This window comes from Camelus dromedarius, chromosome 31, assembly GCF_036321535.1.
Source record: "Camelus dromedarius isolate mCamDro1 chromosome 31, mCamDro1.pat, whole genome shotgun sequence".
Taxonomy (NCBI): Eukaryota; Metazoa; Chordata; class Mammalia; order Artiodactyla; family Camelidae; genus Camelus; species Camelus dromedarius.
The window spans coordinates 15,964,940-15,988,761 of NC_087466.1; the positions used below are offsets into that span (position 1 = coordinate 15,964,940).

The 23,822-nt window shown below is 53.0% G+C and overlaps 1 protein-coding gene across 2 annotated transcripts; it reads left to right on the forward strand.

Moving 5' to 3' along the window:
- The first annotated feature begins 229 nt into the window (after positions 1 to 229).
- On the forward strand, positions 230 to 22,031 carry CABP1 (calcium binding protein 1). 2 transcript variants are annotated; one of them, XM_064481201.1, is made up of 7 exons: positions 3,239 to 8,178; positions 12,784 to 12,960; positions 15,754 to 15,784; positions 15,993 to 16,136; positions 17,884 to 17,993; positions 18,238 to 18,385; positions 21,576 to 22,031. In XM_064481201.1, exons 1-7 carry the CDS (start codon positions 8,134 to 8,136, stop codon positions 21,599 to 21,601), a joined length of 681 nt encoding a protein of 226 aa, XP_064337271.1. In that variant the 5' UTR covers positions 3,239 to 8,133; the 3' UTR covers positions 21,602 to 22,031. The 2 variants fall into 2 exon arrangements, with proteins under 2 accessions (XP_064337270.1, XP_064337271.1); XM_064481200.1 differs by lacking the exons at positions 3,239 to 8,178; positions 12,784 to 12,960 and adding an exon at positions 230 to 930.
- The last annotated feature ends 1,791 nt before the right edge of the window (positions 22,032 to 23,822 follow it).

The window sequence follows — 23,822 nt, forward strand, 5'->3', positions numbered from 1 at the left end:
GGCACTGCTGGTGCCACCGAGGTCTGGGCATCTTTGGGGCCCTTCGCCAAGCCCCTTTACTTGCACTCGCGTCTCCGCGCCGCAGCGCCCCCTCGGCCGCCAGGGGCCGCCCGGAAGCGGGGCTCCTTGAGCGCGGGGCGGGGCAAGAGGCGGGGCGCCGCGGTACCTGGGCTGCCCGGGAGCCGGGGGTGGGCTCTTCGGGGACAGCCGGCAGCCCCCCCAGATCCGCACCGCCAGCCGCCGGGGAGCTCGGGGCTCCGGGCGTAGAAGCTGCGCTGTCACATGGGCGGCGGCGACGGGGCCGCATTTAAGCGGCCGGGGGACGGCGCCCGCCTCCAGCGCGTCCTCGGGCTCGGCTCCCGCCGGGCGCCCCGCTCTCTGCCCGCCGGGGGCCCCGCGCCGCGCCGCACCGCGCCGCCCCCGCCGGGCCATGCGAGCGCGGGCCCCGCCGCGATGAGCTCGCACATCGCCAAAAGCGAGTCCAAGACGTCGCTCCTGAAGGCGGCGGCGGCGAGCGGGGGCAGCCGGGCTCCCCGCCACGGCCCTGCCCGGGAGCCAGTGCTGCCCAGCCGCCGGCTGCCCGGCCCCTGTCCGGGCACGCCGCCGCCGTCCGGGGACCCCAGTTCGCGAAGGCCCCTGTGCCGGCCGGCGCCGCGAGAGGAGGGCGCGCGGGGGAGCCGGCGCGGGCTCCCCCAGGCGCACTGCAGGCCCCGGGAGGCGCCGCCGGCCGCGGCGTCCCGACCTTCGCCGCCGTCGCCGCTGCCGCCGGCCCGCGGGCGGGATGGGGAGGAACGGGGGCTGTCCCCGGCGCTCGGCCTCCGGGGCTCGCTGCGAGCCCCGGGTCGCGGGGACTCGGCTCCAGCCGCCGCGTCCGAGGCAGACCCGTTCCTCCACCAGCTGCGCCCCATGCTCAGCTCCGCCTTCGGCCAGGTAAGGGCCGCGCCTCCCGCCCGCTCCCGGAGAGGCGCTCGGGACCCTGCCGCGGCTGCGCGCCCACAGCCCTCCTCCCGCTGCCCGCGGCCCCCGGGGTCGTGCTCCTCTGGTCCTTCGGCAGCCCGGCGCCCCGGCCCGCGCTCCTCCTCCCCCGTGCCTGATTCAGCACCCTGTGCGCTGTCCACGCTCCGGGCCTCTTCTGGGCGGGCACCACCTCCTAGCCTCCCTCCATGGGCCAGTATGGGCCAGTCCTGGAAGGGAGCGACCTCCACAAACCGCCAGAAGATTCGCAAGGGTCAAGCAGGGGTGCTCCGAGCAGGTGGCGCCAAACCCACTCCTCTGGCCTCCGGCCAAGACGGCCAGTGAGCGATCCCAAGAGAGCAATGGGTTTGGAGTCTAGGGGTCAAGAGTGGAGACCTCGGGGTACACGGCCTTACCTGGGGATGAGGAACCCTAGCCATTTCCTGTGTTGGTCCTAAAGACCTGGGGAAAGTTAGGCGAGCTAAAAATATGAGAAAAGAGAAGTAATGTCTGGACAGACCTGGAGGGCTATGTGGAGCTGTGGTTCAACCTGGAACTTCGGGATGTTTGAAGGAGCTTGTCACTCCAGGGATGATGTTAGGATGGCAGTGGGCAGCTGTTGAGTTGTAGGACGTGCAATAACACCCAGAGACCCCCTAGCCTGAGTTGGTGTACATTCTAGGGTCAGAAAGTTCACTAAGGGTTCGCTAGTGGCTCGTTTTGTTTCCTTTCTCTCAAGAGCCGCAGGCAGCTGAGTAGCTGCCCTTTAAAAATAGCCCCATGGTGTGTAATCCAGGTCTACAGTTTGGGGATGTGCTGCTGGGGAGAGAGGCTCAGCAGAAAGGAACCTGTGAACTTCTGAGCAAAGCTAGGATTTCCTCTAGTTCTGAGTCCATAATTAAGTCAAGCTCTTTGGCACAGCATGGAGACGGTTCTGCGGCAGCTGAGGAGGGATGTAATGCGGAGGTCTGATCAGAGTGTTTGCGTGATGTGTGGGAAAAGAGGGGGGGCCTGTGTGTTTCTGTGCTAGGATGTAGCGTAAAGAAGCCGTTTCAGGCTCCTGGCTTGCCATGCTGGATCAGAACTCCAAGGAGGCCGTGTGTGTTTTGCTTCAGATCTGCACGTTCCTTTTCAAAATACTACGCCGCAGCAGCTGATGCCTGTGGAGGTCTGACATGAAGGCAGCTGCACGTAGACTCGGGTTGCACGGGGCAGCTGTGGTGGTGTGATGGGGCAGCGGTGTGGCTTTGTTCCTGCGGGGAGCCCTCGTTAGCCGAGTTCACTGGAAACAGTTCTCCAGAGTCGAGATTTGGATGCAGAGCTGTGAGAGTTAGTGCGGTGATGTGCTGAGGGACTTCACTGCAGTGGCTTCTGTATTAGTGAGGGGGTGTCGGGTGTCAGGGCAGGAGTGGTCTGTGAAGTCAGTGGGTTTGGGTTGCACAAGAGATACTGTGTTGTTGAGTTGGTGACAGCTATTCGTCTGCTTAGCAAATATTTTTTGGTTGCCTACTTTGCCCGGGCATTTGCTGGGCACTACAGAGATGAAAGTGAACAGGGTAGCCAGGGTTCTGGCTACTTTGGAGCCTTCGGTCTAGCCATTTGGAAGGGTACAATCACACACTTTCTCGTTATTGAGTTGGCTGGTGATCTGACTTGGTTGCTGGAAAAAGAGCCCGTTCTCTCTAGTCTTGCAGAATTTGCCTGCCTGGGCCCTTGGTGAGTTCAGGGCATTTCAGCTCATGTGCTTCCTCCTTCTACCTTCTCAGTCATGAAATAAAGGCTGTTCTCCAGCCTCATGTTCTGAAATGTCACCAGGGTCACCTGATTCAGGAAGACCTAGAAGGTCCCATCAAATATTTACTCCCTCTGGACGCTCTTGCCTCTGGAGCAGCACACTTTCTCTGTAAAGCTTGGTGCGCGCGGTTTGGGCTTCCCGCTGACAGCTCGAAGGCATCTGCTCCAACCACAGTAACGACAACCAAACCCGGCCTGGGACTTCTGTGTCAGAGTCTCCAGGCTCCTCTGAGAATTAATCTTTCCATTCCTTCTCTTTGCATGGAGATTTCTGTCCTTAGAGACAGGGTTAAGACCAAGAGAAGGGAAATGAGGTTCTGAATATATAAACCTCCAGATAGGATCTGCTTAGGGCAAAATATAGCCCTGGGGAAGTGTATTTTTCTTGTCTCCCAAGTTCCTTTTTTTTTTTTTTTTAACCTTCGGTAAATCATTTAATCTCAGTAAGCCTGTGTTTCTTTATCTGCAAAATAGAATCATAGTATTTCAGTGGGTTGGGGGAAATTCAATGGGATATAGAGATATGTATAGAAACTAGCCCTGTGAGTGGCCCAGAGCAAGGGTCCATGGATGTTAGTTATTATTACTGTTGTTGTTATTGTTCGTTAACCACCAAGGGCTGTGTCAGGACTTCTTTCCATTCATAATAGAGTCAGGGAGGGCCAGAGGCTGAAGTGACATTGAGGGTACCAAGAGATACTCCTGCGTGAGGGAGACAGGAGTTAGGATTCTTCCAGTGACCTCACAGAGCAAACTTACTGCCTGCAGGGAGATGGTGTGGTTTCGAGGCTACAGCAGGGAATGGTGGCTTGGAAGAGAATGAAGCTTCAGGTTCCAGTCCCAGCAATGTCACTTCCTATTGCTGTCACCTCAGGTCTGCTATTTCCTCTCTCTGGTCGGGTTTCTTCATCCAGAAATGAGATTGACAAAATATACCTTGCAGAGCTATTATGAGGGTTATACAGGATTAAGGATGTCAAATGGCCTGGCTCCGAGTAAGTGCTATAAAAAGGTTCAGCCTTCATTAATGTTATTATTATTATTATTATTATTAATAGATTAATTGTCAGAATGAGGGCCTATGTAAGATGCTTTGAAAGCTATTTCTGAGCCAAGTGAGGAAGGCCACTAAAGGACGATGCTAAATGACAAAGGACCTCCCCTAGTACCCTCTTTGTGGCCAGCTAAGGTCAAGCCACTCAGCTGCCTAGAGAGAAGATGTGGTATCAGAAATTAAATCAGAATAGGCATGACTTGGGGGCAACTCTTGGAAGACCCTTTTAAGAACAGTCTTCCCATTCCTTATCCCGAGTTTGGGAAGAAACACCTCTTGGAGAGGAGGCAAATGTGAATAAAACCCATAGCTCCACCCCATCCTTTCCCTTTCTCTAGCTATAGAGACATCTGTTCTGATTTGAGTAGGCTAGCCCAGTTCCCAAACTGCTTTGCACATAAGGGAATTCAAGGTATGTAATACATGAAAAACTGAATGACTGGTTATGTCCAGTCTTTGGACTTCAGAGTTTCTTAGTTCCTGTAGTTTAAATGAGAGAGGGAGACCACAATGGTTTTCCTCCTAGCAGCTAGAATGAGGGCTTGGATATGTTACTCATCCTGCCAGCCAAGGCGCTCCCTACTGCTCTCTGAGAGGGCTGGGACCCCTGTGGCTTTTCTCTGGGGCCTGGGGAAGGGGAAGAGAAGGTCAGTTTGTGGTTAACATCAGTCACAGGTGATAGGAGTGACTTCGTATCAGTTTGTAGGTTTAGTGGAAGTGACACTGGTACTTGAGACCTCTGTCCAGAGCCCAGTAAGCGATGGACCAAGTGTCATCTCATTACCTTATCTTCATAGCAACCTGTGAAAGTTAGCATTATGCTCTCCTATTTTAGAGATGAGGAAACAGGCTCAGGAGAGGGGAAGTGGCTTGTTCAAAGGTCATGGAGGAAGTAAATGGCAGGACTGTGATGTGGTGTGTCTCTCTCCAACCAACCTGCCAGGGTCACGCCATGTCGGCTGGTGGAAAGCCACATATGTGTGTTTCCTATTTGTCAGAAGCATCCACAAAGCACCTCTCAGGTTACGACCCAGCTTTCCCAGAATGCCTTAACACTGGGCCACCATCCAAGTTCAAATGCTGGCGAGAGGACTGGTCAGGGCCCAAAGCCAGCCTCCCCCCTAATCAGGAATCATCAGCAACGGGTTTATCCTTCTCATCCCTCTGATCCTATTATCCCATTCCAGAACTCTAAGTGTGGCTTCTGGAGGCCTGGGGGCTGCTACCGCAGTGCATAGGGTTGGGGAGGTAGGGCCATGCGATGTGCTTTGCTCCTTAGGGAAGCCCCCACCATTCAACCCTTCATAAAATTCCTGCTGAAGGTCAGGCCATCTGCCTGCTCAAGGTCAGTATTTACTCTGGTCCCTCAGAACTACCACCACCGTTATCTGACCAACCCAAAATAGCGTAAGCAAGCTCTGGGTTTGAATCCCAAATCCCCTGCTGCCCTTAAGCCTCCAGCTAGTGTCAGCACCCTCTCCCTAAATAAGGGTGGGGTTTCTTCAAAGTGCATGACTTCTCCATAGGGGCCTGGTTTTGCTGTCTCCGGTTTCCAAGAACAGAGGCAAATCCAAGGTCGACAAACGGGTGCTGTGCTCTGAGCTGGCCTGCAGGGGGCGGGAGTCACCAGGGCTGACCCAGTGGGTGTGCCCTGCTGTGTGAAAGGAGGCTCCTGCCAGGGCCTTTAAGACCAAGGCCAGGCAGAGGAAGGAGCATCTTCTGGGTGCTCGGCACTGTACCAAGCCTTTAGAGTGCATTATCTCATTAACCCCTCACAAGAGTCCCATGAGGGAAGGGTTATTCGAGTACACATTTTATAAATAAAGAAACTGAGGCTCAGAAAGCTGAACAAGTCCTCGAGGTCACGTAGTTGGTAGGCAGCAGGACAAGATTTGAACCCAAGTCTGTCAAATTCTGCGCTTAAGCTCTTTACCTCTATATCAGTGCTTCCCAACACTGGCTGCAGGTTAGAATTACCTGCACTATTAAACAACACCAATACCCAGGGCTCACCTACACCTACTCCGTCAGCATCCCCGCGGATTCTGGTCTGCAGCCAGCACTGAGGACCTCTGCTTTACACCGTGCTGCCTTTTCGTGTATTCACCCATTTAGTTAATATGCACTGGGTTTGTACCTGGAGCCTAACTCATCTCCCCTCTGGGGTCCATGGTGGGTTCTAGCTTTTCAAAAGAGTTTGCAGATGATCAATGTTCTAGATTTCATCTACAAGTCTTTCCTGATCCCCTCAGACCAAGTCAGATCCCTCTGTCTCATATTTTCAGAGTTTTTGTGTTTTTGTCCTTCATAGCATTTCCCTGAAATATAATTAAGTACGTTGTTAGCTCTTTAATATCTCCTGCCCTCCTGTTAGAATATAAGCTCCCTGAAAGCAAGGACCGTGTTTATCTTGTTCCCACAATGTCCCCGGAGCCAAGCACGTGGAACAAGTGAAACTTCTTTCTTCCATTTTAATAATTACTTACCAAGTACCTGTTATGTGCCACGCACTTTTCCTACGGACACCTTATAACCAAGTGTGGAAACAGAACTCAGAAGCTGGCAGAGCCAGGACTCAACTGCAGGCTTCCAGAGCCTTCCCATTCATCTGAGTCCATTGCTTTTCCCCTGACCCTGCCTTGCCGCTCTGGTCTCTGGTTCCGAGGAACAGGTCTTTGAAGAAAGCATTTTGGTTACCTATTAGCTCCTCCCATGCCAGCCTTCAACAGCGTCTTCCCCTCTTTTCCTGCCCTGGAGGTGTCAGCAACCCTCCCCCAGCCCCCTCCTCCTGTCCTCAGGGGGTGCCCCTCCCTCTCCTTATCTCCCTCCGGAGGTTTGACTGTTGAATGACTCCCCTGATTAAACTATTCCATTGTCGTCAGCAGTCCCGTCACAAGAGCTATCCAGGGACTTCCTTCCCCAGCCCTTTGGGAGCGGGCCTGTGGCACCTGGGCAGCGCCCCCACCCATCTTCCCTCGGGGGGGTTCTGACTAGTCCCCAGAAACTGGACTGAAAGTCCCTCTGAGAGGAGCCTCTCTGAACTGAAACTTACAAACGGTGCCTGTAAAGGTTTTTGCATCCTGAGAAGAGTTCAGCCTCCCAGCCTAACTCTGGTGCCCCCTACTGGGAGAAGCTGGGTGCAGGGAAACGGGGACACTTCCTCTTCTGGCTCCCCTGGCTCGGGCTGTAGGTCTCGAAGGTGACAAGTGAGGCTTTCGATGAATTCCCATCAAAGCTGGAGCCTGGAGAGACCAGGAATTGTCAGTTACCTAAAAAGTTCTACCCGTGAGACCTTGAAGACCGGTTTGCAAAGGGTGGCCTCTCTGCTCTGCACCCCGAGGAAGCTGGGGACAGATCCTTGCTCAGGATCAGACAGAGGATTAGAAGGTTCATAACCCTGGCTTGCTCCCGCCTGCTGTGCCAGCACTGCCTCCATCAGGACCCGCTCAGGGCTGGCTCTCAATTTCCCTTGGGTGGGAGAGACAGCACACTGTGAAGGAGCAGAAGGAGCTGCCGTTGGCTCAGCTGTGCGTCCAGCCCTGGAGCCTCATCCCATTTCAATGACGAGGCAAGTGTGAAAAATGGAGTGTGATGGAGAGTCGTCACAAGATCTCCCAGAGCCTCAACTGGAGCTGCCGGCTCTCAATCCAGCTGCAATTACCGGGGGGCAATTAAGATGCGTGTTTGTTCCTGGGTACTTGCATATGCGTGTGTGTGTGTGTGCGTGTGCGCGCGAGCGCATGTGTGTCTATGAATGCACACAGAAGGCTGGAAACTGAGATGCACCCTGGCTTTGGGGGCCCAAAGTAGCCTGCTTCCCCTTCTGGGTCTGCTGGCCTATTTCCCAGCCGCAGCTGCCATTCTGGGCTCCCCTCCCCGAGGCAATCTCCCTGCAGATTTGACAGCGGGAGAGGAGGGGCCGAGGGAAGGGGAGTGAACCGGGGAGCGGACTCAGCTCTAATCTGATGTAGATGATCCGGCTGTCTTCTCCAGCTTGGCTGCCCTCTGCCATCCGCTCTCCAGGCGATTTTCTCTGTGCCTGCACTCTCCCCTCCTGCCTTCATCTCCTTAAGAAAGTGTCCAGAAAGTTAAACCTCCACACACAAACACACACACAATCCACCAAAAAAAAAAAAAAAATCAGGGAGCAGGAGCAGGCAGACGAGTAAGAGAGCACGCACGCAAGAGAGAGGGCTCAGATCGGTCTTGGAGGAAGAGCGGCGCAGGCAGAGGGAGGCTGGGGTTGGCGGTGACTGGGACTAAGGTCTCTTAGACCCCAGGAGCCTCCTTCATGGACCCGGGGATCCTGAGAGGGGCTGTCTCAGCTTAGGATGGGCAACTGTGTCAAGTCTCCACTGAGAAATCTCTCAAGGAAGGTATGTTTCTTGGAGTTCCCAAGATGGGGTGAGGGGGGCGGTTGGGCATCTTGCCATCTGCCCCAGAGGCTGGGCGTGGAGACGGTGGGCATCTGAAGCTTGCTACCCTTCCCGTGGGTTCTGTCTAGAGCCGCTTCCCTGTTCCTACCTCCAGATTCCCTCCCCTAACAGTTTTCTATGTCCCAGGCTCTGAGCTGAAGTTGGGACTTAGAGTTGCATGGGGAGCTGCGTTTGGGAATTTGCATGAGATTTAGGAAAGAAACCGCTAGCTCCTGGGCTGTAAAGTGAAAAGCCCGGATCCTTAGGATGTGACTGGACAGACCTCAGCTTGGAGCTAGTGGGATCAGAAGAGGGTTTTGACCGTGCTGCTGCTGCGGTTCCATCCCAGCAGTGGGACGGGGGCTGATTCATCTCCTTTGAGGGTCTCTGATCCTCTCTAGTGGTCTGTAAGCCTTCAGAGTTGTGGGTTTTGAAATAGATCCTATTGCTACTGAAAGGAACCAAGGCGGGTGTCCCCTTCTACCCTTGATAATTCTTGAGTCAGGTCAGAGAATTGCAGCTAGGACCAGACCCAGGGTTGTTTCCACTGAGAAATAGGATACAGAGCAAAGGCAGATGTAAGTTGCTCTCTGTAGTAGACGTATTGCTTATACACCAGGATGATATCCTTTTGCAAGAATTCCTTTCGGAAAGCAAATAATCACCTCCAAAGCGTCTTTCCTGCAAGCCTGGGCTCACATCTGAGGGTCTTTCTTGAGGAGGGCTCTGCCTGTATTTCCAGCCCTCTGTAGTCAGAGAAGAAACTCATAGATGTTATTTAAAGGAAGAAGAAATGGTAGGGATGTTTTCCTCCCATTCTTTCATTTTCCAGACAAAGAACTTGATTACCACTCAGGTTAAGTGACTTACCCAAGGTCTCAGGTTAGCTGATGGCACCTCTGCCCCCAACCCCATCCTACCTCCTCGGTTAGTTTGACAGCCTCTTGATTTAGGACATTTTGGGCTTTTCTGCTCATCGTCTTCCTCACTTAGCTAAGCTGCTCACATCAAATTCCTCTTAATCTTCACTGTTCCTTGGATCCTTCCGAGGGCTGACTGTTTCGTCTGTGCACACCCCCCCCCCCCACCATCATCTGTCATCTTAAAGGAGAGTCTTTTGCATCAGAAGTGGCCTCCACACTGTTGCAGAGAAGCAGAGATGGATCTGAATTAGTCCAGAGGACCGCTTCTCCTGGGTTCTGTCCAGAGCTTAATTAAAGAGGTGTACTTAAGAACAAGAACTGTTCTTCTGTCCCATCCCACCCGTCTTCCCTTACACAGGAGAGCCCCTAAGAGTCAGACTCCTCAGGCCTCCTCTTTCTAGCCATATGACCTTGGCTAAATTACTTGACCTCTCTGGGTCTCAGTTCCCTAGTCCATCAAGTGGAAGTCCTAACATCTACCACCTAAGGTGATCTAAAGGGCTAAACTGCTGTGGACACTGCCTGGAATACAGTACTCAGTAAGTGCTAGTTAGTATTATCATCATAATCATCATTTTTCCACTCTGGGTTTTCTGAGAAGGGGGATGGAGGAAAAAAGGGAAACAGGAGAGGTTTTGAGTCTAGAGACCACAGCACAAGATCATAAAATTTGTTGCATTCAATTTCATGGGGTTTTTTTCATAGTAATAATTGCTTTTTTCCTGAATAGCTACAATATCTTCCATATTGGTTATCTCTTCTGCTCTTTTCTGCCAAGTAGTTCTCTTGGCTATTTTATCGAGAAAGGAGCTAGACTCAGAGATAAGAGCTTTCCTGAGATCCCACAGTCCCCTGGAAGCAAGGCTGGGATGTAAACCTAGTCTGTGTGAATCCAGGGCTGGTATTTTGTTTTTATTTTTGTCTCTAAAAGAGGCTGCCTCTCTCTTTTTCCTGCAGAGAAGGTATTCTCAGAGATGGTGTTCATAGAGTCCCGAATCTGACCTTACAGGTCATCTTAGTCCAAATTCCCACTCCCTGCGGCAATGCCCTCTCCCGCCTCACCAGATACTTCCTCACTCAACTTCTCCTGGAATCCTTTCATTGAGAGGGCACACACTCCTGGCTAGCTTGTGTTGTTAGAAAGCTGTTAGGTCATGAGGCGTGCCGGCCCCTCCTGTTGCCCTGCCACACTCAAGAGATGTCCCCTCAGTGCCAGGAAACACTGTCAGCTGTGGGCTGTTGCCCACTTGGCTTCCTAAGTGGTAGCCGGGATTTGGTCACAGACAGAGAGAGGCAAACTCTTACAGGATCTGAGCAGGGCAGGACCGGCTGTCAGGTACCATCACTGGCCAGGGAAGAACAGCAACCTCCCGGGGCAACTTGGTGCCAGGCAGGGTTATGATCAAGAGATGCAGTGGAAATTCCCCAGTCGTCACTGGTTCATCCTTTGTGGGAGAAAATTTTTCTCTACCCTTCTCACTTCTTTCCTGATTGGCAAATATTCTCCCACTTCCTCTGCAGCCAGAAGTAAATGCCTTCTGGTACCCAGTATCTCTTAAGTTGCATCATCATCATTGTCATCATCGTTTTCATCGTCATTGTCATCACCATGGCAACTCCACGTAGTCTGCTCTTACCACGCTCTAGGCACAATGAAATAGCTCATTTACCTCTCACAGAATCCTGTGACGAGCCTTGATTATCCCCATAGTACAGAGCAGGAAGCCAGAGCACAGAGAGGTGAAGTGGCCTGCCAAAGGTCACACAGCAAGCAAGCAAGCAGCAGAGCCAGAATTTGTCCCCAAGACTGAGTCCAAAGCCAGTTATACTAAAGCTCCTCCCGGAGTTCTGTGCCGCCTGCTGCCTCCTCCTCCTGGGTGCGCTTATCTGAGCCAAGGGAGTGAGAGTCAGCCAGAAACGAAGAAAAGGCTGATTCTCTACACACATCTCCTGGGATTACTTCCTGGGGTTAAGCCACTGTCAATTCCTGGGCTTCCTCTGAGCCACCCTCCCAGTCGGGAAAGTCTCTGTGGTCCTGCCCTTGCTCTAGCCTGGTCCCTGAAGCCTGCATGAGTGTGGCTGAGGCGCTGAACCTCTGCTGGCCATTAAACCAGAGTGGACTCCTGGTCATATCTGACACCCTCAAGTTCTAAGATGACCTGGAGTGACCCTTATGGCACTCTGAACTTGGGCCTTGGACTGAGGTCCTGCACCTCGGGTCTGAGTTGCTGCTTACCCTTTGAGGAACCAGTATATTGTTCCTTCTTCTCTGGAAGAAGCTTAGGAAGTTGGAAGGGAGTCAAGACTGTAGCCCCCAGTGTGGGGCTTTGGGGAGAAGGAGCATGAGAAGACAAGGTGAGATGGGGAAGTGGCTCTGCTTCTCCGCCTGGGAGGGCAGCCTACCCTTTAGATCTTAGGATCTTCTGCTGGACGTGGCCTTCTTTGAGCTGGAGGAACCTGGCAGCCGAGGGTGCAGCCGGATGGATGGGCAGGGTGTGCAGGACCCCAGAGCTCTGAGTTTCCACTGCTCTCTCTTTCCTTGGAAGGTTTGGCTTCAAATCCCCATGTAGGGGGGAGGCATCCAAGCTCAGGGCTGAAGGCAGACTGCCCTGACCTGTATTCCGGGGGGACACTGGGCATCCTGGTTGAGGGGGCTGGGGGGAATAGAATGTTATGTCTGGGCGCTGCTGTGGTCCTAAGGGGACAGTCTGTGGGCAGTGCTGACTTTTTATAGCTGCGTGGGAACCATCAGGGAGGAGGATGGGTTGACCGGGGCCTGGGAGCACAGCTATATTCGGTAAGCAGAGAGGGCCCCTGCCTCAGCCTCTGGAGGTCCTGCGGGCTGGGCCAGGCAGGGAGCCAGGGAGGGCAGGAGGGGCTAGGAGGAGGCTTGCTGGTGGTAGAGAGCGTCCAGGCTCGAGGCCACAAACTGGGTGGAATCTGACCCACAGATGCGCTTTCTTTAGCCACTCGGTGCTTTAAATCAGAAGGTCTGGCAACACCAGGCTGGAGTTATGTAATGCTGTCCCTTCAGAAGGGACACACAGCATCCATTTTGCCCCAGGCCCCACCTCTCACACCTGCCTGCTTCATTTCCATTCGCTATGGCACCTGCGTCTGCAACCTCTGGTCTAGCAGACTAGCTGATCCTGCTCTCTGGGGCCAGCTCTGACAGTCCTCACTGCCTTCCAGTGGGTTCCAGAGGGAGTAGGGTCAAAAGTCAGTGGGGGGCTTAGCCCCAGGAATTGTACGGGGCTGTTGGGAGCATCCTGGGAAAGGACACTATTCCCTGAATGCACAGGAGCCTCCCTCTGCCTATTTCTCTCTCTGAGCTTCTGCATGCACACGAGCATGTGGTTCTGTGCACGTGTGTGTGTGTGTGTGTGTGTGTGCCCGCACGTGTGCCACACAGTGGGTATCACACCCAGTTCTCCTTGGAGCATCGTTTTGGTCAAGGATCGGCGACTCTATCCGCTGGACCAGTTTGATGCCTGCCCCCATACATCCTGAGGGCTCTCTGCACCCAGCTGTTTGCCTCTCAGAGGTCTTCTCTTGAGAAGGGCCCCTTCTGGGGGCAGGAGGACCCAGTTGGGCAGAGAGGTGATGCTCTGCCTCTTTTGTATTTGCTGGGTGCCGGCTGAAGATGCGCCAGGAGGAGACCAGCTACACGGTGGTACAGATGAGCGAGGAGGGGCTGGCAGCCAGCGGTGAGCTCCCCGGACCACTCCTGATGCTGGCCCAGAACTGTGCCGTCATGCACAACCTGCTGGGCCCGGCCTGCATTTTCCTGCGTAAGGGCTTCGCGGAGAACAGGCAGCCTGTACGTAAGTTGGGCCCGATGGAGCTGTGCTCGACTTGGCTTCACAGGGCATGAGGAGGTGCTGGGAAGAAGAGGGTGCTCTGTGCACAGCAATGCGCATCCCCCAACAGACACACCTCAAACCCTCAGCTTATGAATCTGACCTCCAAACTTTCCTGCTCGTGGCTGCAAAGCACTGGGGAGTCTGTATCCACCAGCCAGAAATAATAGCAGCTAATATTGTTCGGGGTTTTTTTTTTATTCAATTATTATGTGCCAGGCACTGTGGTAAGGGCATTGGTGCATTGCCTCAGAGCAACTCCAAGAGGTAGGTACAATTATCACCTCCATTTTATAGATGAAAAAACTGAGTTGGAGGGGTAACATGCTCAAGGTAATGGCTGGTAGGCAACGGAGGTAGGATTCAGACTTGGGGAGTCTGACTCAAGGGCCTCCTGTGCTCTGAACCACAGTACTGAATACGTGGTACCATCCAGCAGAACTTTCTATGATGATGGAAACATTCTACAATCTTCACTGCCCTGTGTGGCTCTGAGCCCTTGACATGTGGCTAGCGCAACTGAGGAAGTGAGTTATTAATTTTCTTTGATTCCAGTTCAGATTTAAATAGTCACCGGTGGCCAATGCACTGGATGGCCTCCTAGAAGTATCTGAACTGTCATGGAGAGGAGGGGGTTAATGATGATCTTACAGATTCAAACACTGGTAGGTTCTGTTTATTGAATACCACCCGCTGAACGCTTTACAATTCTCGCCTCACAAAGGCAATGTAGGGTGGGTACTGGTATTAACCCATTTTACAGATGAGGAGAGTATGACTCACACAGCTGAACCGATCTGCCCAAGGCCTTATAGCTAGGAAGTCAAGAGGCCAAGTTCTTCTCCCCAGCCGCGTAAGTTAGGGAGCGAGGAGTGTGGTGGGCTCCATTCCCACCTGACCCCCTGGATTGGTCCTCATGGTTTCTCTGCCACATTGGTGGGCATCCTCGGCTCCACCACACACCACCCCCTGCTCCGCAGTGGGGACTGTATGATTCAGGGACCAGCCAGACCAGCTCTGGCCACAGGCACACTGCCAAGGGGTACCCAGGTTTTCTGCTCCCTGGCTCCAGGTTTACAAGAAGTATAGAGGGGGCTGCAGAGCTGGGTCCTGGAGAAGTGAGGCCTGAGGGGTGGGAAAGGACTTGTCCCTTGTCCCAGCGAGCTTTCTCTGCACGTGCGTGTACACGCATATACACGCTGACACTTTAACTTACTGGGGGTACAGGGCATTGGGTAAAACCTCCTTTTTGGTTACCCAGGATTCCGGGTTGCTAGGAACAGCTAGTGGGTGACAGACTTAGGAAGAGGTAGGTGTTAAAGGCAGTGACCACCCCTGCCCTGGGCATCGTGACAGGCTTTTTAAGTGGAAGTCATTACAGTCATCCCACAGAGACACACACCTTCAGGTGAATCCTACCCGCAGCTAGAAGCGTCACCGGCAGGACCTGGCAGCCTGCAGCCTGCTCGTTCCAAGCTCACGTACGCTCTCGGCACAGTCCTGCCATGTATGGCCACTTCTGAGTGCTGGGTCCTTCTTGTGCAGATGTTTGTCCCAAAAGATGTTGCTCAGCCGCCCCTTTCTAGAAGATTCTCAGATTTCCCAGTGCTGGGGGCCCTTGCCCCGGGGGGCCACTTTGGAGCGGGTGAGTGAGCAGCAGCCTCTCCTCCCGCCCTGACCCTGTTGGCTAGAGTGGCCCATGTGCACAGCTGAGATGCCCCACACTCACTGTGGCACACTCCTGTTGTCTGTGTTTTGCAGTCGGTGTGCCCACACCTGGAGTGCTCTTCCTCAGGGCAGGCACACCCTGCCCCATGTTCTACCCGCCCAAAGGCAGGCAGCTGTGACATATGGGGAGGATGAGCCCCGTGGACCAGTTCGGAGCCTGCAAAGCATGTCCAGCTGGGCACCGCATCCATTTCATGTCAGTCTGTCTCCCTCCTGGGCAGACCTGGGGCGACTGGCACCTCACCAGCCGGAGCCTGCCCCCTGCTTCCTCCGGGCCTGCTCTTTGGAGATGTCTCTGCCATCTGTTTGGATGCCTCGCCCCAGGGCTGCCTTGACTCCCCAAGGAGACCTGGGCCCTGCATGAGGCTGGAGACTTGTACTTTGGACCCTAGTGGCCACCACCGCCAGAAGCACTGGCTGCCCCCAGGGTCCTATGCTGTGTCTTGTGACAGGGCGAGGTTTGGGTTGGGGGTCCAATGGGAGAAGGTGGGGCGGTGCCCAGGAAGCAGGGCACAGCCCTCATCCTGCCTCCACACCCTCAGCTCCTCCTCCTCCTCTTCCTCCCTCTCAGTGCCCATCTGGTCCCCGCTTTCTCTCCCCACTGCCCCTCACTTCTCCCATTGCTTTGCAGGCCGCTTCTCCTCTGCTCTTCTTGGTTTCGTCGTGGGGAGGGGGTGCCCTCCTCTTTCTGTCGTGACCTCCTGCTAACCCTGTTTTATTTACAGGCTTTTGCCTCCAGACCAGCTCTGTTCCCTGACACATTCTTGTGTCTGGAATAAGGAGCCGGGGGCGCAGGGGTTCTGTGCCCAGGCTGGATGGGGGTCCTGGGCCCCTGGGCATCTCCTGTGTCTGCAGGAGATGTGGGGCTGCATCTTTTCCCTTCCAGGACGTGGTCCAGGCACGCCTCTGCTGCTGCCCCATCACATCCCCCCAGGGCCCGCTGCCACTCGGACGGCCCACGGCTGGGCATGGTATGACTGCCGGGCCCCTCGCAGCTGCTAATAGGGTATGTTCTTCTGTTTCAGGACAGATCACTGCGGCCGGAGGAGATTGAAGGTAAGGCCAGCCCCTTAGGGGCCATCCAGGAAAGTGAGGGAAGGGAGATGCGTGAGAAGAGAGGCAGAGACACCTGGTACGGAGCCGGGCATCCTCCGCGGGGCCAGGCATTGGAGGAATGCGCCAGTCAGTGGGCCCTCGGGCTGCCTCTGCCCCAGAGGCTCTGAGCACCCCACCCCGCCACGTCCACCTTCATTCTCCTCCCCAGAGCTCCGGGAGGCCTTCAGAGAATTTGACAAGGACAAGGACGGCTACATCAACTGCCGGGACCTGGGCAACTGCATGCGCACCATGGGCTACATGCCCACCGAGATGGAGCTTATCGAGCTGTCCCAGCAGATCAACATGAACCGTGAGTCCCTCCACTGGGCGCCTCCTTCCGCCCCCGTCCTCACCCCTGCTCCCCTCTGCCCGGGCCCAAGTTCTGGGCCCACCTCTTCCCAGCTCCATGACCCAGGGCAAACCACTGACCCTCTCTGTGCCTTAGTTTCCTCACCTGTAAAATGAAGGGTGCAATACAGGGAGCAGAGCACTGCGAGTCAATCAGGGGCTATATTTATTTATTTATTTTTCTTGTTTATTTATTTATTTATTTTTTGGCAACAGCTTTATTGAGCTATAATTCATATACCATTCAATTTATTCGTTTATTTTATTTTTGTGGGTTTTGGGGGAGTAAATTCGGTTTATTTGTATATTTATTTATTTATTATGATTGTTATTTTTTATTTAACGGATGTACTGGGGATCGAGCCCATGACCCCGTGCGTGCTAGGCTCCACCACTGAGCTATACCCTCCCCCTCAATTTACTCATTTAAAGCATACGCTTCAGTGGCTTTTAGTATACTGTTGTGCAACCATCACTGCCATCTATTGTAAAATATTTTCACTGCCTCCCAAGGAAACCCTGTACCACTTTGCCATCACCCCGAAGTCCCTCCACAGCCCTCAGCAACCACTAATCTACTTTCTGTCTATACAGATTTACCTGTTCTGGAAATTTCTTTCTTTTTTTTAATTGAAGTATAGCTGATTTACAATATTATATTAGTTTCAGGTGTACAACAGAGTGATTCAAAGTTTTTATAGATTATACTCTGTTTAATGTTATTGTAAAATACTGGCTATATTCCCTGTGCTGTACAATATATCCTTGTAGTTTGTTTATTTTATATGTAATATAAAATATAAAATTGTACCTCTTCATCTTGCCTCTCCCTCTCCCCCTCTCCCCCCTGGGAACCACTAGTTTGTTCTCTACATCTGTGAGTCTGTCTCTCTTTAGGGGACCTGTTTAAAACAGCCCAAAACCTGGTAGGCAGTAAGAGCTGAACAGAGGGAGGCTATCATTATTATGTTTCTCTGTCTTTGTGTGGCTTCTCCCAGAAGCAGAGCAGGAGACAAGGGTTTGTGTGCACGGGGTTTACTCCGTAGGGAAGGACAGTGTTGGTAGGGAGTAGGGAAGTGAGGGAGCCAAGACGAGGAGCCAGTGAAGGAGGCGCTCAAGCAACTGCCACTGTGGGTGACGGCAGCTAGTTCCGCTGGGAGCGCAGGGAGTTCGTGTAGCGGGCTCGCCCCAGAGTTGTCCCCCCAGCCCTCCCCTCTCCAACTGGGTACTTATCCCCGAAGCTGCCATCAGTCACTGGCTGATAGTGCTGTGAGCAGGCCCCCAGGGGCAGCTCTCCAGTACTTCTAACTACTGAGAGAGCCTGCTGGAAGGTGAGCTCCATGTGCACAGCGAGGGTAAGGCCTGCAGCCCGTGTGCCCATGACTTCTCTCTCTGCTTTTCTGCACCCGTGTCTCTGTCTCTCCTTCTCTGAAATTTTTTGCCTGTCTCTGTGACCTCATGTCTCTTTCTCCCATCCACTACCCCGATCCACTTCCTGACTTGGCCCCTTAGTCAAGCCCTGGCCACTCCCATGGGCCACTCTGTGACAACACCCCTTCCATGGTCACCTCTCTGTCCTCATTTAGCCTTTGCTTATCCCCTGGACCTGGTGTGGGGCAGGTCAAGGAGGGCTTGGCAGTTCTCTTGGTTGCCTGGTCAGAGACGGACAATGGTTAGATGGATGACCCAGCCCTTTCCTCTGTCCCCAGTGGGTGGCCATGTGGATTTTGATGACTTCGTGGAGTTAATGGGACCTAAACTCCTGGCGGAGACGGCAGATATGATTGGAGTAAAGGAGCTGCGAGATGCTTTCCGAGAGGTGAGTGGTGGGCAGTGGACAGGCAGAGGGTGGGTAGTGTGTTAGAATTCCAGTCCCCAGATGACTACTTGAAAGGAAACTTGAGCTCTGGATCCTAGACCAGGAGAAGCAGCTTGGGTAGAGAAGGGCTCTGGGAAGGGTCTGGGAAAGGCACAGTGATGCTGGAGAAGGGTCTCAACCTTGGGATCTGCTTCTGAAAGTCTCCGTATTGTAGCTGCCTCTCCCTCCATCCTGCCCTCTCTAGTTTGACACCAATGGTGATGGAGAGATAAGCACCAGTGAGTTACGGGAGGCCATGAGGAAACTCCTGGGTCACCAGGTGGGACATCGAGACATAGAGGAAATTATCCGAGATGTGGACCTCAATGGGGATGGACGAGTGGACTTTGAAGGTAGGTGGGTCTTGAGAGTGGAAGAGAAACCAAGGCAGGAGTGGGCATCCATAGAGCACTCCATGTGTGTATCCATCATGCAACCGTCAGTCCACTTCAACTTTCCACCTCCCTGCCCTTCCATCCTGCCACCTCTCTAATCCCCCTTCCATCCCTGAGCTCATCCTTCCATCTATCTTTCTATCTGTTCATCCATCCATCTCTTTATCTGTCCAGGTGCCCATTTATCCACTCATCCATCTCTAAACAATTAACCATAGAACCACTTATATATGCCCTTATCTATCCATCCACGCATCTATTCATTCTTCTACACATTCATCCATGCATCCATCTACCCATGTACTTCTCCCCATCTATCCAAGCATCTGTGCCTCTTGACATTTATTCATACATTTATAAATCTCTACCCATCTGCCTATATTTCTACCTATACGTCCATTGATCTGTCCATCAGTCTGTATAGTGATTTCCCCATCTGTATCCATCTACCCATTTATCCACCCATCCATCTATCCCTGTGTCCATCTGCCCCAGCCATCTCTATCCATCTGTCTGTCCACCTACTCTGGCATCCATCCATGTGGGTATTTTCTGAATGCCACATTCCTCAACCTGACACTCAGGCCCCCTGAGATCTGCCCACAGCTCACCTGTCTGGTCACAGTTCCTACCATTCCTTCACTCACACTCCACCTTAAAACCATCTCACAATACTTGTGGTCCATGAACCTGCAAAGCTCTCATTTGAATATACTAGTCTTTGTGTCAGGATGCCTTTTATTCTGTTCTTCACTTGGGCTAAATTCTGTTCATCCTTCAAGACCCAGCAGTGGGACCACTTCCTCCAGCACCTCTTGCTTGATTCCCCACGTTGACTTTCCTCCTTTCTGGGCCTTCACAGCACCTCAGGCTCCCTCTTATTCTTCACACTGGCCCCTAAATACTAGTTATAGCTCTGCTTGACTCTGAACTTTGGGAGAAGAGGAACCCCATTTTCTTTCTCTCTGTAATTCCCACAGAACTCAGTACCTGACAGATAGTGAATGCTCTGTGTTTTAAAAATAATAGTAATCATACTAGTAATCATCTGTTACAGCACACTTATTATCTACCAGTCACTCTACTGAGTAGCTTTACATGTATTGTCTCATTTAATTTTTTTTTTATTGAAGTATAGTTAATTTACCATGTTTCCGGTGTACAGCAAAGTGATTCAGCTATATATATATATATCTGATAAATATATATTATAATATATAATATATATATTATATATAAATCTATTATTTATCAGATTCTTTGTAGGTTACTACAAGCTATTGAATATAGTTCCCTGTGCTGTACAGCTGGCCCTTGTTGGTTATCTATGTGTTAATCTCACACTCCTAATGTAACTCATTTAATTTTCATGATGACTCTAGGGATTGTACCATTACTACCTCGTGTTGCAGATGAGGAAACTGAGGTTCAGAGAAGTAATATCACTTCCTAACTAGTAAGAGGCAGAGCTGGCCTCATAAACCCAAGCCTGGAATTTCAGCCACTACGTACATTACACCGTGCATGACACTGTTCGAGGCCCATGGGATACAGGGCAAAAAACACAGCAAAACATTGTCTCTGCACTCCAGGAAGTTGCATTCTGAGCAGAAGAGCAAGATAAATGTGTGCTAGACCATGGATGTGCCCAGAACACAAAGACTGGGAGGACTTTTCTGGGGAGTAGCTGGTCTTCAAGGTTGAGGGGAGTGTGGCTGGGCTGAGAGAAGGCTCTGCTCCACCAGATCTGAACATTTTGGGCCACCCCGTGTCCAGGTAGGGACCCCCACAGATGACAGCCCTTCCCTGGAAGCCCAGCACCCCCATTCACTCTACCAGCATGTACTGTATGCCCATGGTGTGCCGAGACCTGATCCCTGCCTTGAGGAGCTCAAGACCAGCAAGGAAAACAGAAGCCAATAGTACAGTCCATGCTGTTTGGGGGGAAGTATAGCGGCAGTTGGGTACAGTGGGGGCACCTTTGCCAAGCTGGAGGGGGATTAGGGAAGGCTTCCTGGAGGAGGCTACAAGTAAGTAGGGTCCTAAGAGATGAGTAGGAGCCACCAGGTGAAAAAGGAAGGGGTATTTACCCAAAGGAACTGAAAACCTATGTCCATACAAAAACCTGCAAGCAGATGTCTATAGCAGCTTTACTTATAATTGACAAAACTTGAAAGCAACCAAAATGCCCTTCTGTATGTGAATGGGTAAATAAACTCTGGTACATCCAGACAGTGGAATATTATTCGGCACTGAAAAGAAACAAGCTATCTAGCCATGAAAAGACATAGGGAAACTTAAATGCATGTTAGTAAGTAAAAGAAGCTAATCTGAAAAGGCTACAAACTGTGTGACTCCAACTTATGACATTCTGGGAAGGGCAAAACTGTGGAGACAGTGAAGAGATCAGTGGTGGTCAGTGGTTAGGGGGAGGGAAGGATGGACAGGCAGAACACAGAGGATTTTGAGGGCAGTAAAACTCTCCTGTGTGATACTATGATAGTGGACACGTGTCGTTACACATTTGTCAAAGCCCATAGAATGTACAGCACCAAGAGTCAGCCTGAATGTCACCGTGAACCTGGAGCGATGATGCCGTGTCAACGTAGGTTCCTTGGTTGTAACGAACATCCTGCTCTGGTGGGGGTGTCGATGGTGGAGGAGGCAGGGGGTATATGGGATATCTGTACTTCCTGCTCAGTTTTGCCGTGAATCTAAAACTGCTCTAAAAACTAAAGTCTAGTTAAAAGAAAAAAGAAGGGAGAGGGGACAGGTTGCAGGAAAGCTGAGGGGTGAGAGGGAGGGAAGGCGTGCCAGCCGAGATGCTGACAAGGAGATTTGTGTGGTCGCAGCTTAGAGGCTGGGGCTGAGCGGTGAGAGGTGAGGCTGGAGATGTCAGCGGGGGCTGGAACAGGGAGGGCTCTGCGGTCGCACGTTATCCAGTGGGGACCATGAGAGGTTTAAGAAGGGTCAGATATGCAGGTTAGAACACTCCTGCCAGCTGCTGTGTGGGATGGATTGAAGAGGTTGAGTGGATGTGGGGGACCAGCACTGGTAGGGACAGTGACAGTAGAGAGAGGCCACTGATCTGAGAGAGGTTTGGGCCCTGACTGCTGCTTTCTCCCCACCCCGCGCTGTGCCCTCCCAGAGTTTGTCCGGATGATGTCCCGCTGAGGCCACCAGGGTCCCTCCAGGACCGCCAAGCTCCAGTGGCGGGGAGAAGAGGAGCGGAGCCCACCTCAGCCCGCCGTAGCCGCCAGGGGCCCAGGACGGACAGGCGGATGGGGCCTGCCTGCACCCCGGGGAGGTGCCCACCCCGGACCCCCACCCCTCCGCACTGTGAAAGACTCACGACTCCTGCAACTGGAAAGGGGGGGCGCCGGCCGTCCAGGAGGCTGCCGCGCCAAGCCGGCAGAGGTCAGGCCAGGCGCCCAGTGCCATGGACCCGGCCGCTGCTGGCTGGGTGGGCCCGGGAGCCCGCCAGCAGGCCCCACACAGCATGTCCGACCCGGGGCAAAGCCTCTGCCGCCCTCCTTAGCTCTGTGCCCATCCCGGCTCGCCTCAGACCTGTTATCTCAGAACCAATAAAAATATTTCCAAGAGAAAGGCCACCGTGGGGGTCTCTGCTTCTCAGGCCTGGTTAGATGACAGACGCATTGCCCGAGTAACAGCTGCACGCCCAGAACTGGCTGAGCATCCCTGCCTCCAATATGGAGCTCTCATTAGGTCCCCAGCCTCTTCCCGGCTCATCTCAGAAGCTGGTACTTTTCATTGAAAGGGAGACCAGGGAGTAATGTCGCTGGGTACACAGCTTTCCCCAATAGTCGGGTTCTCTAAGGAAAGGAGGCGGGCTACGGCTTGGGTCTGCCTCACTTCCTGCCGCCCTGGGGCTTTCACACTAGTCAGGGAGACAGACATGAAATAATTACATCCATATGTGCTTACAAATTGTGATCCTGCTTTTAAGGGAAAATGCAGGGACCTTCGGTGGGGTAGAATAAGGCCTGGCCTCCTCTGAGGAGGTCAGGACAGGCTTTCCTGAGGAAGTGATGACAGGGTTTCTGCCCTGGAGGAAATCCCAGTGTGAGTTGAGGAGACGGACTGAGAAACAGCTGCCGTCCTCTCTGCTGAGTGGGAAACAGGAGGGGATGGTAGTTAGGCCCTGGGTTTACTTGCTGTGTGACTTGGGGCCAGTCACATCCCCTCTCTGAACCTCAGTTTCCTCATATGCAACAAGGGGACAATAAAGGATACTGAAGTCCACAGTAAACGCTCTCAGGGCATTGCACTGTCCGCCTCCAGGGGCCACTATTCCTATGATGGCCATGGAACTGTGCAACGTGGCATTATTAACCAGGACCCATTGTAATCATTGTACTTCATTTCTATAAGTGAAGGGCTGAAGTAGCCCAAAGGAGAAGTTTGTGGGTAGAAGTGGCCCAGAATCTTTGACAAGTTTGCGGCCTAATCGGACAGGTATGTGGGATGGACCTGTAGACTCTGAGCCAACGGTTCTCAAACTTGAACTCATTCATCAGAATCACCTGGGGGCAGGGGGACAGTCTAGCTCAGTGGTAGAGTGCGTGCTTAGCATGCACAAGGTTCGGGGTTCAATCCTCAGTCCCTCCATTTAAATAAATAAACAGATAAATCAATAAATAAACCTAATTACCTCTCCTCCACACACTGGGAGATTTATTTGGATTTGTTCAGCCACAGATTTGGGCCCACCCCAGTGATTCTGATTCAGTGTTTGGAGAATTTGCATCTCTAACAAGCTCCCAGGGATACTGATGCCGCCAGGACCTCAATGCTATAAATCCCAGACACGTGGGAGGCAGGTGTAGCTGGGAGAGGCTGTGCGCTAAAGGCTGGAAGCGGGAGGTAAGCGGAGAATCCCTTGCCTGTGTGCTGCGGCAGAGGGGGATCCGTGTCCTCAGATCTGGCGGGGACTGGCAGGGAAGGACTGTGGGCCCCCAGCCAGAGGCCTGGGTAATCCTCATGTCCCTGAGGCCAGGGGGCCTGGGAGCTCCAAATTCACTTGAATAATCCAATTCTGAGATTAAGCCCTTGGCTCCGTGCCCAGCCTGCAGCCCTGCTTGCTCCTGTACGTCGCTCTGCTCAGAGACCCCAGACCTGCACTGTTTCTGAAATCCAATGGCCTTGAAGGGCCAGAGGAGCCATCTGTAGGAAGGGGGCTTCTGTGGGCATCTCTCTCAGCTGACAGAATGAGCCACTGGGGGCACCGCAGGGAGAGGGTGGAGTTAGGATGTCAGCTAGGACATTTCTGTCCTCAGTATTGTGGCCTGCTAAAATCATAGACGTGGTGGCTGTGATAAAAGACTTGAGAAGATGCCAGGCTACTTCTTGGAGGAGGCCTCCTGCTCAGGACAAA